The 14,873-nt window shown below is 39.4% G+C and overlaps 1 protein-coding gene across 1 annotated transcript in view; it reads right to left on the bottom strand.

Moving 5' to 3' along the window:
• The window catches only part of LOC107723281 (otoferlin), a 37,218-nt gene that overhangs the window by 10,908 nt on the left and 11,437 nt on the right, over nucleotides 1-14,873 (bottom strand). Inside the window, 13 exon segments of the mRNA XM_016531848.1 lie at nucleotides 1,679-1,822; nucleotides 2,351-2,448; nucleotides 3,648-3,705; nucleotides 3,822-3,953; nucleotides 4,069-4,098; nucleotides 4,208-4,278; nucleotides 5,560-5,722; nucleotides 5,817-5,978; nucleotides 7,085-7,204; nucleotides 7,292-7,453; nucleotides 7,546-7,680; nucleotides 8,705-8,829; nucleotides 8,916-9,105. Coding sequence (XP_016387334.1) covers nucleotides 1,679-1,822; nucleotides 2,351-2,448; nucleotides 3,648-3,705; nucleotides 3,822-3,953; nucleotides 4,069-4,098; nucleotides 4,208-4,278; nucleotides 5,560-5,722; nucleotides 5,817-5,978; nucleotides 7,085-7,204; nucleotides 7,292-7,453; nucleotides 7,546-7,680; nucleotides 8,705-8,829; nucleotides 8,916-9,105 — 1,590 coding nt within the window.

Genomic DNA, 14,873 nt, shown 5'->3' with positions numbered 1-14,873 from the left:
GAGATACAACTATTTGAAAATCTGGAATCTGAGTTGTCCAAATGAAGTTCTTAGCAATGCATATTACTAGTCAAAAATTAAGTTTTGATATATTTACAGTAGGAAATTTACAAAATATCTTCATGGAACATGATCTTTAATATCCTAATGATTTTTGGCATAAAAGAAAAATCAATCATTTTGACTCATACTATGTATTGTTGGCTGTTGCTACAAATATACCCCAGCGACTTAACACTGCTTTTGTGCTCCAGGGTCACTTTTGAATATTTAAGTCAAATTGGATTAAAGTTTTAACTTAAATTTACAATGATTTACAATTGTGATTATCTCACAATTATAAGCAGAAAAAAACACAGAATTGCTAGATATAAACTCACAATTCTGACTTTCTTGAAATTCTGGCTTTCTCATAATTTGGACTTTTCTTTTTAAAAATTACCACAATTTTATATCTCACAATTTTGCATCTTTATCGCACAATTCTGACTTTTATCTCTGAATTTTGAGTTTACATCTAGCAATTTTTTTCCCACCATGGAATAAAAAATAAAAATGGTAATTGCATCTTTTTATCTCACAATTCTGACTATTTTTCTGACTATGACTTTTTTCTCAGAATTACAAGAAACAAAGTCTGAATTTTGAGATATAAACTCAGAATTGTGAGAAAAAAGTCATCACCTTTTTTTTTTTTCCCCCATAGTTTTGTCTTAAGACCAAGCTAGAAAAAAAGATAGAAACATTCTTAAGTATTATAATGAGAAGAAAATAGCAGTTAATAAGAATGATATTCTCATGAATCTGGCTCCTGACTTCCACTGAATCCATTGTCTTTTTTAATGTAATATGTCAATACTTCAGACACATATACAATATCCAAAGTTTAAACAAATCAACTGAATTATTGTTTCTCCTGATCTTAAAAACCTTGTTTTGATCAAAAAACTTTTTTGTTTTGCATACAAAAATAGTGCCTATGAACAGGGTTATTATTGCTAACTAAAGCTAAAATTAAAACTAAAACCATAAAAAAAATGTACCTTGAAATAAAATAAACATTAACTGAAATATAAAATATAAAAACCGTAAACTTATTTTATTTCAGCTAGTTGCCAATGCAGCATTTCACATTTTCTTTTAGTTTAACTTAACGTACTAAAATAACTAAAACTAGAATAAAAACGTTAAGAAATATTTAGACATTAAATAAAACAGTAACTAATAAAAATGACAAAAACACAACAAATGTACTAAAACTTTAACTAAAATTAAAATGAAAACTAACTCTGAATATTAATAAAACCTATAATAGTATATCAACGACACTAAGCAACACTACCAATTAATGTTTTTGCAGAACTATATTTTTAGTTAATAATCAACAAGTGTGTAGCATACAGTACATGAGAAATATTGATTACTGAAGCTGGCGTGAGAGCTCTAAACTAGAGCAGCTACTCTGATGAAGTATCAAATAAAACATTAGTTCTGATTAGATTTGGTCACTACATAATTCCCATATTTCCATTTGTGTCATTTCATAGTTCTGTTGATGTTACAATTAATCTAACATGTAGAAAACAGTAATAATAAAGCATGTCCAAATGTATGACTGGTTGAGTAGTACATGGAGAACCAGCAAGTCAGAAGCAATAAACAATGAGTGGCAACAAACCTTGAATTTGCCAATGAGTCTGTCTTCATCAGCTGCATTCTGCTCAACATTAGCATCATCCGAACACTTGCCTCGATAAAGGTTGAAAGTGTGAAGCCAATCTTCAAAGCTGTCAAACTGATATTCAAGCTCTCTGTTGAACATCTATGGAGAAAAACAAGAATTCCCACACTCTTTTACATCCACGAGGCGTCCCATACGCTCTCCAAAGAGCCAAAGTTTCATCTCGGCCTTTCATTTTCAAATCGACTTTTGCTATTAAAAGAATAGTTCCAAAAAAATTACATTTTTCTTGTTTCTTTTGTTTCTTCATTGGAACAGATTTGGAGAAATGTAGCATTGCATCACTTGCTCACCGATGGATGCTCTGCAGTGAATGGGTGCCGTCAGAATGAGAGTCCAAACATTCTGTGTTTCTTCCAAACACACAGCTTTTGTCTTCTCCAGATGTTAACTGATGGACTGGAGTGGTGTGGATAACTTGTGGATTATTGTGATGTTTTTATCAGCTGTTTGGACTCTCATTCTGATGGCACCCATTCACTGCAGAGCATCCATTGCTGAGACACTGATGCGATGCTACATTTGCTAAACTCATCATAATAGTTGGGTGAGGACATTTACAGCAAATTTTCATTTTCAGGTGAACTATTCCTTTAAAGACCTAAGTACCTTCAACTCTTCGATTTTGTGCTTCTTCTTCTCTGGTGCTCCCTCCCCAGGCGTGGCTTTGTTCTTGTTCCCCTTTCCTCTCTTCTTCTTCTTGGTCCCTTTCATATCAGAGGCATTAGGAACATATTTGGAAATCAGGGCAAAAAATCAAGGGTGTGCAGACTTCTGAACAGGATTATTTATGTCATTTCAGTCAAATTGGAATTTGAGGATTATATGTAAATATCTGTCAAATAGCTTTTTTTGGGCAGTACACTCTAAAAAATGCTGGGTTAAATATAACCTAGCGCTGGGTTAAAAAGGGACAAACCCAGCTATTGGGTTGTTTTGACCCAGCTACTGGGTTGTTTTGACCCAGCTACTGGGTTGTTGTGACCCAGCTATTGGGTGGTTTTGACCCCGCTACTGGGTTGTTTTGACCCAGCTACTGGGTTGTTGTGACCCAGCTATTGGGTGGTTTTGACCCCGCTACTGGGTTGTTTTGACCCAGCTACTGGGTTGTTGTGACCCAGCTATTGGGTGGTTTTGACCCCGCTACTGGGTTGTTTTGACCCAGCTACTGGGTTGTTGTGACCCAGCTATTGGGTGGTTTTGACCCCGCTACTGGGTTGTTTTGACCCAGCTACTGGGTTGTTGTGACCCAGCTATTGGGTGGTTTTGACCCCGCTACTGGGTTGTTTTGACCCAGCTACTGGGTTGTTGTGACCCAGCTATTGGGTGGTTTTGACCCCGCTACTGGGTTGTTTTGACCCAGCTACTGGGTTGTTGTGACCCAGCTATTGGGTGGTTTTGACCCCGCTACTGGGTTGTTTTGACCCAGCTACTGGGTTGTTGTGACCCAGCTATTGGGTGGTTTTGACCCCGCTACTGGGTTGTTTTGACCCAGCTATTGGGTTGTTTTGACCCAGCTACTGGGTTCAAAACAAACCAACCGCTGGGTCAAAACAACACAATAGCTGGGTTTGTCCCTTTTTAACCCAGCCCTGGGTTATATTTAACCCAGCATTTTTTAGAGGGTAAAAAAAAAAAAAAAAAGAATTATAAAGACTGACATTTTTCATGTATTTTCATGCTGTTTTACATAATTAACTGTCTTATGCATTTAATTATATATCATATGCTAATATCAAAGTATTAACTTATACAAAGTCCCTTAAAAGGCAAGTCATTTCATATTGCAAATGCACTTGGGCAGCTATTTTTAGTCGTGCACGCATAGCTCCTAGCTGATTTAACGTGCATATTTTAAACAAGTGAAAAGTTAAACAAATTTTTGTCAAACATATGGTTGACTCACCCTCTCCAGAGTCAAAATTTTCCCTTTCTTCAGCTTCTGCTTCCTGAGCTTTAATGATCTAAATTGTTCATAAATAGAACAATAAAATCTCAGTTCAAACATCCGAATCATGCATTTTCAAGGCGTCTTCTGTAAAAGGCATGTAAAATAATTTCACTCTTTTATAGCTCTTACCTCTTTCAGTGTTTCAATCGAGGCAAAGTATTTGGACCACCAGTCCAGCATGCTTTCATCCAGCTCCTCCTCTTCCACCTCTTCACCCTTCTTCCGCTTCTTTTTCCCTTTCCCACCTTTCTCATCATCTGGCTGTAACAATGTTAAGGACACAGAATTCATTTTCACACATAAAACTAATGAATTTATGAATGCCAAGGCACTGAACATAATAAGAGAGAAACCGATCTGACATCTGTCTACATACCATATCGACTTTAACCACAGCATCAGATGCCTGAAACAGATTCAATAAAATGAATAAATTCAAAAGACCTGACAAAACTCTGTCATTTGTGTCCAAATGTTTGACTGATACAGTTCAAGTATTTTGTAGTGTTTCCTACTGAGTCGAGTTTGACCACTGTCTCAGTCTTCTTCACAGCTGGCTCTGGCACTGTGTGGATCACAACCTCCTCTGCAGAGGAAAAAACTATGTTAGTTGTGCTTGGTATAGGTGAGAATAAGGAATATCAAAGGAAGATATGCACTACTGGTCAAAAGTTTAGGAAAGAAGTCTCTTCTGCTCAGCAAAGCTGCATTTATTTGATCAAAAATACAGTAAAAACAGTAATAGTGTGAAATATTATTACAATTTCAAACAGCTGTTTTCTATGTGAATATCTGTTAAAATGTAATTTATTAGCTGAATTTTCAGCATCATTACTCCAGTCTTCAGTGTCACATGATCCTTCAGAAATGTTATGAATTATTAGTGCTCAGTTATTAATAATGGTTTTCACTATTATACATGTAAATTACAAAATACCAAAACAAAAACAAAATACCGGTCGTGAATTAGAAGTACAAAACGAAGATTTGTAAAGAAAAATGTTGGAGGATTTCGATGTAAGCCAAGAGGAGACTGGTTTTCCTTTGCTGTAAATGAAACTTGTTTCTTGCGATTCTCACCTACGCCTACGTCATCCACTGGACGCCACTCTCTCGTGAACGCGCGTACAACAGTTAGCAGAAGCTAGAGACTACGGTTGATAACGTTTTACATATGGATATTTTTCTAACACAAACACATCGCTTCAGAAGGCTTTTATTAACCCCCTGGAGCCGTGTGGAGCACTTTTTATGATGGATGGATGCACTTTTTTGAGCTTCAAAATCTCAACACTCATTCACTGCCATTATAAAGCTTGGAAGAGCCAGGACATTTTTAAATATAACTCCGATTTTATTTGTCTGAAAGTAGAAAGTCATATACACCTAGGATGGCTTGAGGGTGAGTAAATCATGGGCTAATTTTCATTTTAGGGTGACCTATCCCTTTAAATTGTAATCATATTTCACAATATTACTGTTTTTACTGTATTTTTAATCAAATAAATGCAGCCTTGGTGAGCAGAAAAGACTTCTTTCAAAACCTTAAAAACGTAATCATTCCCAACTTTCAATGGGTGGTATATATTCAGTAGTTAAATATGGACATTTTGAGTGTATTATAGTTTGGATCTGTCCTGCAGTCCGAATTCTGGATTGTAGTGAATTGCACAAGTTATTAAATCTAAAGGTTCAAATATTTTTTCCATTTCAATTCATAAAAAAAATGTATTATGACTATTATTATTGCTATTATTTAATTGCTCTTAGATGAAGGCTACATCTTTGCCATGGATTCTATGAGACAATCATTTAAGCTTATCAACTGAAGATACATATTTGACAGCTTTTTTCTCTGGATACACACCCATGGCAGACCAGTTACTGACACTTTTGTCCGATGGCCTGTAAATGAATTTGCGTAGAGATGTGACAGCATTAGAGCCGACTAGTGTGTAACGACCAAACGCCCGGCAGTCCACCACACGGATGTTCAGAGGAGGATGGAGGAGCTCGTTCTCAGGCAGGTCCTGGTGAAAAATCATGAACATTTTCTGTAGTACAATCAACATCATTTTGAAAATGTCTCATACTTTCTGAGATATAAATGTGCAAAAGCCTCACCACTTCAAACCACTTCACCAGAGTGCTGAAGTTGGGGTTTTTCTTGTAGTTCTGAATTAGCGCTGATTGAATGCTTTTCCCTGCACACTCGATGTCCACACGGGGGTGGTCTACTTGAGCCAGATTCACCCGCTTCAAGTCCCTCAGGCCCCAGAAGAGAACCTGCATGAATGTTTTGTTAATTTAATGTGATGCAAAGTTTTTTTTTTATATATATATATATATATAATAGCTGTACAGGGGTGAACTCTGGCATACAGGGGCATCATGCACCTAGTATTGTTGATGGGGAACCAGTGACAGTTCTGGCACTTCTTCATAAGACTGTGAGTCATGATATTTAGTCTGGTGCAATTTCGAAGTATGCATAGGGGCTGGGTTAAAATCCTGATATCATATACATTTTTATAATAAACCAAGCAAACCTGCATCAGTTCAGGCTACCACATATTCAATAGCTTATAGAAACAAATTAATTTAAACCATCAGCATGGACATCCATTGCTGCACTCTATCTCTGTATCTGGAAACACATTTAGTGAATAAGAAGCTGTTCTCTATAGTCTTTCAGAGCAATGTGCCGCACAGTTTCCCTAGTGCACACAGAGTTTGACATTTTTACAAAAACCTGACATTAAAATGTATATATAATGCCTATCTCATTTAACGCTAAAACTCTTTAGTTGTGTTGCGTTGACAAATAAATATTTTATAAAATTTTGGACCAATTTCGACAACTTTGGGGCGCTGTTAAATTGTTACTTATCAAATATAAAAATATGATATTTTTATTAAAAATATTTATTTTTGTTTTTAGAAGTTCCATTTATTTGACTCAAATGGAGGTTGAATAGGCAAGACACATGTGATTACCTATTTATTTATTATTATTAATTCTTTTTTTGGTCAGAAGTGTGCTCTCTTATGATAACTGCACACCTCTCTGCAATACCATTTTAAAATGTACAAGAAATGTGAAAATAATATTAAAAAGCATTGGGTGAGGGGATTACCATTTTGCTTCCCCAAAGAACCTTTCAGTCAACAGTTCTTATAACAACCATTTTTTTCTTAGTGTGAAGAACATTTTAATAATCTGAAGAGCCTTTTTCCACTATAAAGAACCTTTTGTGAAATGGAGATGTCTATGGATGTTAAAGGATCTTCATGACATCATTGCTGGCAATAAAGAACCACAATTTTTAAGATTGTAGGTCAGCAATAGATTCTGGGTCGGCCCTGTAGCTGTTCTACTACGAGCAACTCACCTCAATTCGGTATTTACTCAAGACAGGTCTTATGCCAATAGGAACAGGCAGGATTGGACCACGATCGATATCTGAAGGTCCATCTATTGGGGGCAGGTCGGCCTTTCCAGCTGGTCCAATCTGAAAGATTTCCACAATACATAAGTATGTATACATGCACAAACACAGACTAAGACTTAAACAGTTTCTTGTTCCTGTCAGATGCACCTGCAGCAGCTCAAAGGCCGCCAGCATTTCTCCTGCAGTGCCGTTTCCCCGGTAGATCTGGTAGTACTCCAGTTGAGGAGGGAAGCGTGGCGGCCCATAATGCTCATCTGACATCTTGGTTATAGGTTTAGCGAATGTCCTACCCATGAAATCGGCTTTTCCCTTGGGAAGTAGAATGAGATTAACCACATTTATGGAGGTGAAAGCATGAAAAGCAGAAGGAAATGAATAATTTGCAGGATATCAGCACTCACGACAGTGTCCTGATCATAGATCTCGATGACGATTATAGGAGGATCATCCCTCAGTTCACCAGCCTCACCATAGAGCTCCACATTATCAAACACCAGCAGCTGATCCCATGTAGGACACAACGTCTCATTCAGGACCTGAGAGGAAATAATCAGCTTATTACGCCTTCCTTCTAACTTCTTTATGCAGTAGGTTTGATGTGGATATCTCAAACAGCTCAAGCAGTAAAGCAGCACCAAACAACGGTTTCTCAGTAAATATTTTAGTTCAAGCCCATCAAGTGCTATTGTATGTTCAATGCTATGAGAAGACACTTTTCTCTTGGCTGGTTGTGAACTGATGGTGCTGACAAAAAGGGTTCTGGGTTTTGCACCGTTAGAATTGAATTGAGAATCTAAATTCCATTTCAATTCCTGAAAATGAAATGAATTTGAGTTGATGTAAAAATGAAGTAGAAATGTAATTCAAATGTCAATTTAAGTATGTAGAATGAATTCATATGCTCAAATTCAACTGTTTTACATGTAATTTTTTATCCTATCCATTTTATCATATAACATTAAACTATGTTTGATGTAGCAAACAGGATGTGGAATTTTAATTTAAATAAATTCTTAAATTAAATGCACATGCATATAAATTCATATAATTCAATATTTAGTTTTAATGGTATTTTTGCAAATATTAATTGTATCATATAATATTAAATCATATAAAAAAAAAATACTACTAATACATTTTATTTTCAGATTCAATTATCTTTTAACCTCTCATCATACACACAATACATAGGGTATTAATAATTAAATATAAATATATTAATAATCATCATGTTTGAAATGCCACCTATAAATATTCAATGAATTGACTTTCATTAGTTGAAGAATACTCAATTTCACAGAATGCTCTGATTTATTCAATATATTATAAGAATTATATATTCATATATAACATGAATACATTCATATTTTGTCTTTAATATCTATTTCAATAAAGTTTAATTATAAAATATTTTAAATAAATAAATATAAAGAAATATGGAGAAATATGCTCAAGAAGTATAACAAGTCTTTCAAATTTGGTTCAGATTTGTTCATATGCAAAAATTCGCTCACAGAGGTCAAATGTCAATAGTAAGTTTGCATGAAGCTTTTATCTCACCTCTGTGACCTGGCTGTGAGTAGAAAAAAATACCCTGGCAAAAGGGTCTGACAGGCCCGTGCTGTCGGCCGCAAACAGACTGCGAGCCTGATACATGTGAACCCTCAGCTGGAAGATCTGCTTCACTGTTAGCATACAATAAAAGAGTTATTATCACTGACTATTACACAGACAATCTGAGGTCACTCATATAAGTTCTTTGGTATCTTACTGGTGTACATCAGGCTTATAGGGGGTGAGGACTGTATGCCAGGCCCTTTTACTGCCTTGTTCTCCTCAAACCCATTTGGTAGGCCGCTCAAGTAGTCCTTACGCTGCCTGTTCAAGCCGAGCCACAGATACAGCTCAGTTTTAGCCTGAACGGTCCAGCCTGCAGGTCCAAAGCTTTTCTTACCAGGGAGCTAAAAAGAGAAGAAAAATAGTAAAAGAAAGTAAATTAGTACTTGTCGTTAAAGTATATCAAGTAGATGTTTAGAAAAGCTAATTAAAGGTATCAAATATTTTTGTTAATAATTTTTTAGGTCATAAATTATTTTTTATGAACCACTTCAACCCTTTAAATTTAAAGAGTTTGTTTAATGCTGCTGTGCCTTCACATGTGAAATGAGGCTAGTGGTTTCATCTCTACAGCAGTCACTCATCCATTCACCTCATGAGTTGTATAGTGAGTTTGGGAAGCCCTCTTTAACTGGAAGATCCTTCTACAGCATTCAACTCTTTCGCCGACTGTTAGCACAAGTAAGTGCTGTTATTTCCCCCTTGGCACTTCAGCATAAAAGAGCATTTTCTCTAAGAGAGCAACACGGACAAGAGTGTCTTTTTAAAGATGTCTCTTCGTCCATGTGTTTCTGGATGCGGTCGTTTCCTGACCCCCTCTAACGGTCACGATCGTTGATCCATCCATCGTTCATGGACGGTTCATGTCCTCATTGTGAGACCATGACCATGGCAATGCAGAGATCTCGGCTCTCACTTCTTGTGGTGGGGGAAACCCCCTTTGCTGCTACCAGCGCGGACCGGTTAGCACAGTTAGCACTCAGGGCGATCTTACAACATTTCCGCCAGGCCAGTCCTCACGGACTTCCCACTACTCTTCGATGTTGCTTGCCATCGAACTCCCAAAGGAAATTGCCGCCCAATGGACCACCTATTGGCCCAATGACGGACTCCAACAGTGTGGGTGAAGGTACAATGCGTGTTGGTCTTTTATTTGTGCTTCTACAAAGTTCACTTAATTTATTAGGATAGAGTTTCATTTTTATTGTAGCTCTGTGTTTAATCTGACTCCAATCTTTAAGTGATTGTTCAAATTTGACTACATTACTGATTAACAGCTGATCATAAGATTAGATGTGGCTGAATTTAGATATTTGATTATTCTGGACAACCTATACTTTCAATTATTTGTTCATTAGGGACCCAGTGCCGCACAGAGTCTCATGTTGGCTGGAGGTCATGGATCTCATAATCACAAACTTGCCAGTACTGATCTTAGTCAGGGGGTGTAAATTAACTAATACCTTTAAGTTGGCTACAACATGTTTGCTCATACAAAAAGTGTAGTTCTCTTAGTCATGTTACTACAAGTTGCTAAGTCAGTGATAGACAGAAATCAAAAGGTCCCACATGGAGTACCACATGCTCCATTCATTGGGCCCTCAGTTTGATCTATCCTAGACACAGATTTGAGGTAGCAACAGACTCCACATTATCTACTATGGAGCTTTTCCACTGCATGGTATGGCTCGGCTCGGCACGGATCGGCTCGGCTCAGCTCGGTTTGCGTTTCCACTGCAGTTTAGTACCGCTTCAGAGTGGGCAGAATTATAGACATGTCGTTAAAGTTGCGCCGCCTCTACTGCCGTGACATCATCGTAAATGCGACACAAACAAACAAACAACAATGGAGCATATCGATGGAATGGTGTTCTTCATTCTCGGCATGTGGATGTTTTTAACTGCAAGACAGCCATTACTTTGTTGTTTTAAAAAAGGTGCGTTCGTTTGAAATTTTGCTTTCGTTCAAATAAAGCTGCATTCGATCTTCGTTGGCTGTGCTGATTTAATCTAGCTGATCTAGTGTCTCGTGTCGCAAGTCCAATGACGCAGGTAGTAACAATTCTCTCCGGCCAATCAGTGATCAGCAAGGTTTACACGTCACGTTTTGGTAACGGTACAGCTCGCTTTGAACCTCAGCCGAGGTGGTACTGAAAAAAGTACCAGGTATCAGGTACTGTACACAGTGGAAACCCCCAAAAGCGAGCTGTGCCGTGCCGTACCATGCAGTGGAAAAGTGCCAAAAGTCATAATGATTTCAGGAGAATAAATCGAATATTACATTTTATTTGTCAGGCAAGAGTGTATCATGCTAATTGCATAATTAGAATCCAATTCAGAAATGATAAATACATAACATTTATTGCTCAAAGATGAATCTAAGAGTGAGAGATGCATACCTGACAGCAGAGAGATACACAGCATGTGAGTGTCCAGGATGCAGAGCTCCAGAGACGTACATACACTGTGCGGGGGTTTTCTGCTTACAGAATCCCAATGACTTACTTGCCACATTCCCTTAAATACCCAGACCACAAAAAAAAGAAATCTTCAAATCTAAGTTGTAAAACAGAAGACCTTTGGTTGGTCAGGATTCCATGACCCAAGAGTCACACCTGGTCAGAGATCGTAAAACAATCTCACCAGAGACCCTGTGAAATTGAGACCATTTTACCAAACACACTGAGACATTTAAAATGACACCAAACTTGAAAGGGTAAAAATAATAGATTCGCAAGATAAATCATATATTCTATAAAGACAATCTTAGTGAATTTTTAATGACTTGAGCCTGGTGGGGCAGAAGAGGGAAAGGGGGAGATTTTTTTTGCTCTTTCTTTGAGATCTTCTCTCTAGATTAGTGAGTTTTAATGTTTTATTACAGGGTGTTTGATTTTTTTATGTCTTAAAACGAAAACCATCCTTACACGGTGGTCCTAACATTTCATTTGGAGCTCCAGGGGAGGACCAGACGTCAATCGCGGCATCAGAGGAGGGGACAGAGTCCACAGGAGTGACATCTTTGGCTCAACCTTGCTAAGATGCGGGACACCAACAATGCCCACATCTCAGTGGCTGGCCTTATCGGTGACACTGAAGATTTTGCCCAGCAATTCTTGGCAGTCCTGAAGCAGACAGAGACCATCAAACACATCTTGCCCCAGCGTGGGCTGGCCCCCAGTCTGCTTGATGCCAAGGGAATCCCCCTGCGGTGTCTACATCTACTCTGGTGCAGTCTGATGTTACACCTCAGCCGCAATGTCAAGCCTCCCACAGGAATGCAACACAGCCTGTCACCCAGGCAGCCCTCCAAGCGGACAGCAAAGCAGTCCAGACGCAATGCTTCCTCACTCTCAGCCTCATCCTCTCCTTTCGAAACAGGCCAAGAGGTCACACCTCAAGGATGCACTGCTTCCTCACGCATCTCTATCAAGCCCTTCACAGGATCCAGGGAGCAGGGTAAGTGTTACTCCACACTCACCCTCTCTACTCCGGGATGCATTGCCTCCCTACTTACAGCTCTCACTTCATCGTACCCAAAAAAGATGGTGGATCACAACTGATCTTGGATCTGCGAGTTTTAATTTTGGCCCTGCACAAGCTCCCGTTCAAGATGTTGACGCAGAAGCACATTCTCACAGGTGTTCAGCCCCAAGACTGGTTTGCTGCAATTGACCTGAAGAATGCATACATCCACTTCTCAATCTTGCCTCGACACAGACAGTTTCTTCGGTTTGCTTTCGAGGGTCAGGCATACCAGTACAAAGTCCTCCCCTTCGGGATGTACCAGTCTCCCCGTGTCTTCACCAAAGTTGTATAGGGTGCCCTTGACCCATTAAAGGAAAAGTGGTCATCTATATCCACAACTCTTGATGACTGGCTCATTCTAGCTCACTCTCGAGATCTGTTGTACAAGCACAGTAACCTGGTGCTCTGGCACCTCAGCCAGTTGGGGCTTCGGTGCAAATGGGAGAAGAGCAAGCTCTCCCCCAATCAGAGCATCTCTTTTCTCAGTATGTAGTTGGACAGCACTTCTCACAAACGAGCATGCCTAGTCAGTGCTGAACTGCCTGAATTTATTCAGGGGGAAAACAGCGGTTCTGCTGAAACAATTTCAGAGGCTTCTGGGTCATATGGCATCCACAGCCATGGTAACGCAGCTCGGATTGATGCGTATGGGACCAGTTCAGCACTGGCTACACAGCCGAGTCCCAAGATGGGCATGGCACCATGGCACACTCCGTGTGGCCATCACACAAAGTTGTTGCCAGACTTTTCAGCTCCTGGTCAAACCTTACCTTTCTACGGGCAGGAGTGCCCTTAGAACAAGTGTCCAGGCATGTTGTTGTCATAACAGGTGCCTCCAGAACAGGCTGGGGTTCTGTGTGCAATGTGCATGCAGCGATGGGCTTCTGGATATGACCACGACTGCAGTGGCATATAAATTGCCTTGAATTTCTGGCAGTACTGCTGGCCCTGCGCTGGTTTCAACCCTTGCTTCTCCCAGTCCCTATGCAAGATCAGGGAGGACAAGGAGCAGGCCTTGATGGTTATGCTCTACTGGCCCACCCGGACCAGGTTCTTCGACCTGATGCCCCTCGAGACAGCCCCTCCCTGGCGAATTACCCTGTGGAAGGGCCTTCTTTCTCAGGGTCAGGGCACAATTTGGCACTTGCGTCAAGATCTTTGGAACCTCCATATGTGGCTCCTGGACGGGATGCAAGGACATAAGTGGTCCGTCACAGGCAGTGATAGTTGCTATCACTCAGACCAGAGCCTCCTCTAAGCAGGCTTATGCCCTGAAGCAGTGTGTATTAATTTCTGTGTGTATTTGCTGTGTGTATTCATCCATGGTACGGTTTCCCTGTTGGTTAACATGTGTCTTTCCCTTAACAGAATTGCTTACTATCCAGTCTCTGCATTGGTAGTAGCAGAACCTACCGTAGTGACTCTCCATGTTACCCCCCTTCAGATAGGATGTGGTCTCTGTAGCGTCACTTAGGCACACTTACCCAGTATTTTACAACTGGTTGTGGCTGTACCCTCATCAGAAAGATAAAGAGCTGAAACACTCTTTTTTTGTTGTGTAAAAGTCAAAAACTCAGGCTAAGGAACAGCTGATGTGACCCTCTTCGTACTGTTCTTTCGATCCCGTTCTCGGTATGAAAGACTATCTGGCTCACGACGAGACGCTGTGTAGTTTACAACGTGGGATGGCAGTTGTCACTTCAGTTTAGTGGTTGTGGCACTTTCCATAGGGATCATATACGTCAGTTGATGTAACATCTCTGTTACATGCGTATCCGAGACGTTCTGCTCCATCCTTTAATAACAGCTTCTTTCATCACATTGTGACTGATTCATAAAGCAATCTGTGCTGAAATGTGCTGTAAAACTGTTCAGAGCGGACTGAAATGATCAGGAATCTTTTTGCAAATAAACTTGATTCAGCCACACTGATACATTCATCACAAGCTGTTTTGGCAGCTTAGTTAAAAAGTTTTGAGTTGTCTTCATAATACGTCAAGGAAAATTAAATGATATGGCCCCTTTCAAGATAAGTATTCTGACATAAAATGTTTTTAAAGGGGTCATATGATGCGATTTCAAGTTTTCCTTTCTCTTTGGAGTGTTACAAGCTGTTCGTGAATAGATAAGATCCCTGAAGTTGCAAAGACTAAAGTCTCAAAACCAAAGAGATATTCTTTATCAAAGTTAAGACTCTGCCACGCCCCCCTAAAACGGCTCGTTCTAACACACCCCCACATATCTACCTCACTATGTGGAAATATTTACATAATGCGCCCAAATGTGCACGCAAAGAAAGAAGGCGTGGTTTCAGTAACCGCAGTTAGTGTGTTTCTAGGCGAAAGCAAAAGCACTATATTTGGCCTTCCGAAAGTAGATGCATTAAGATTACTTACAACAGAACAGCAATGCATTTTATGGACGACCGTTTCGTGAACCTAGGAGAGGAGGTAATTCTGACTTTGCTATGACAATCTGGCGCTTCTGAATCAGCTACTGTTTTGTTATTAGTTTAAGTATTTGCTATTGACTGTTCAAATGCGGAGTTTTGCGCATAGTGTGTGTGTGTGCGTGCGTGCGTGCG

The sequence above is a fragment of the Sinocyclocheilus rhinocerous genome, unplaced genomic scaffold (assembly GCF_001515625.1).
Source record: "Sinocyclocheilus rhinocerous isolate Xijiao unplaced genomic scaffold, SAMN03320098_v1.1 scaffold364, whole genome shotgun sequence".
NCBI lineage: Eukaryota > Metazoa > Chordata > Actinopteri > Cypriniformes > Cyprinidae > Sinocyclocheilus > Sinocyclocheilus rhinocerous.
The sequence above is the reverse complement of the archived record's forward strand: the minus strand, read 5'-3'. Positions and strand labels throughout refer to the sequence as shown.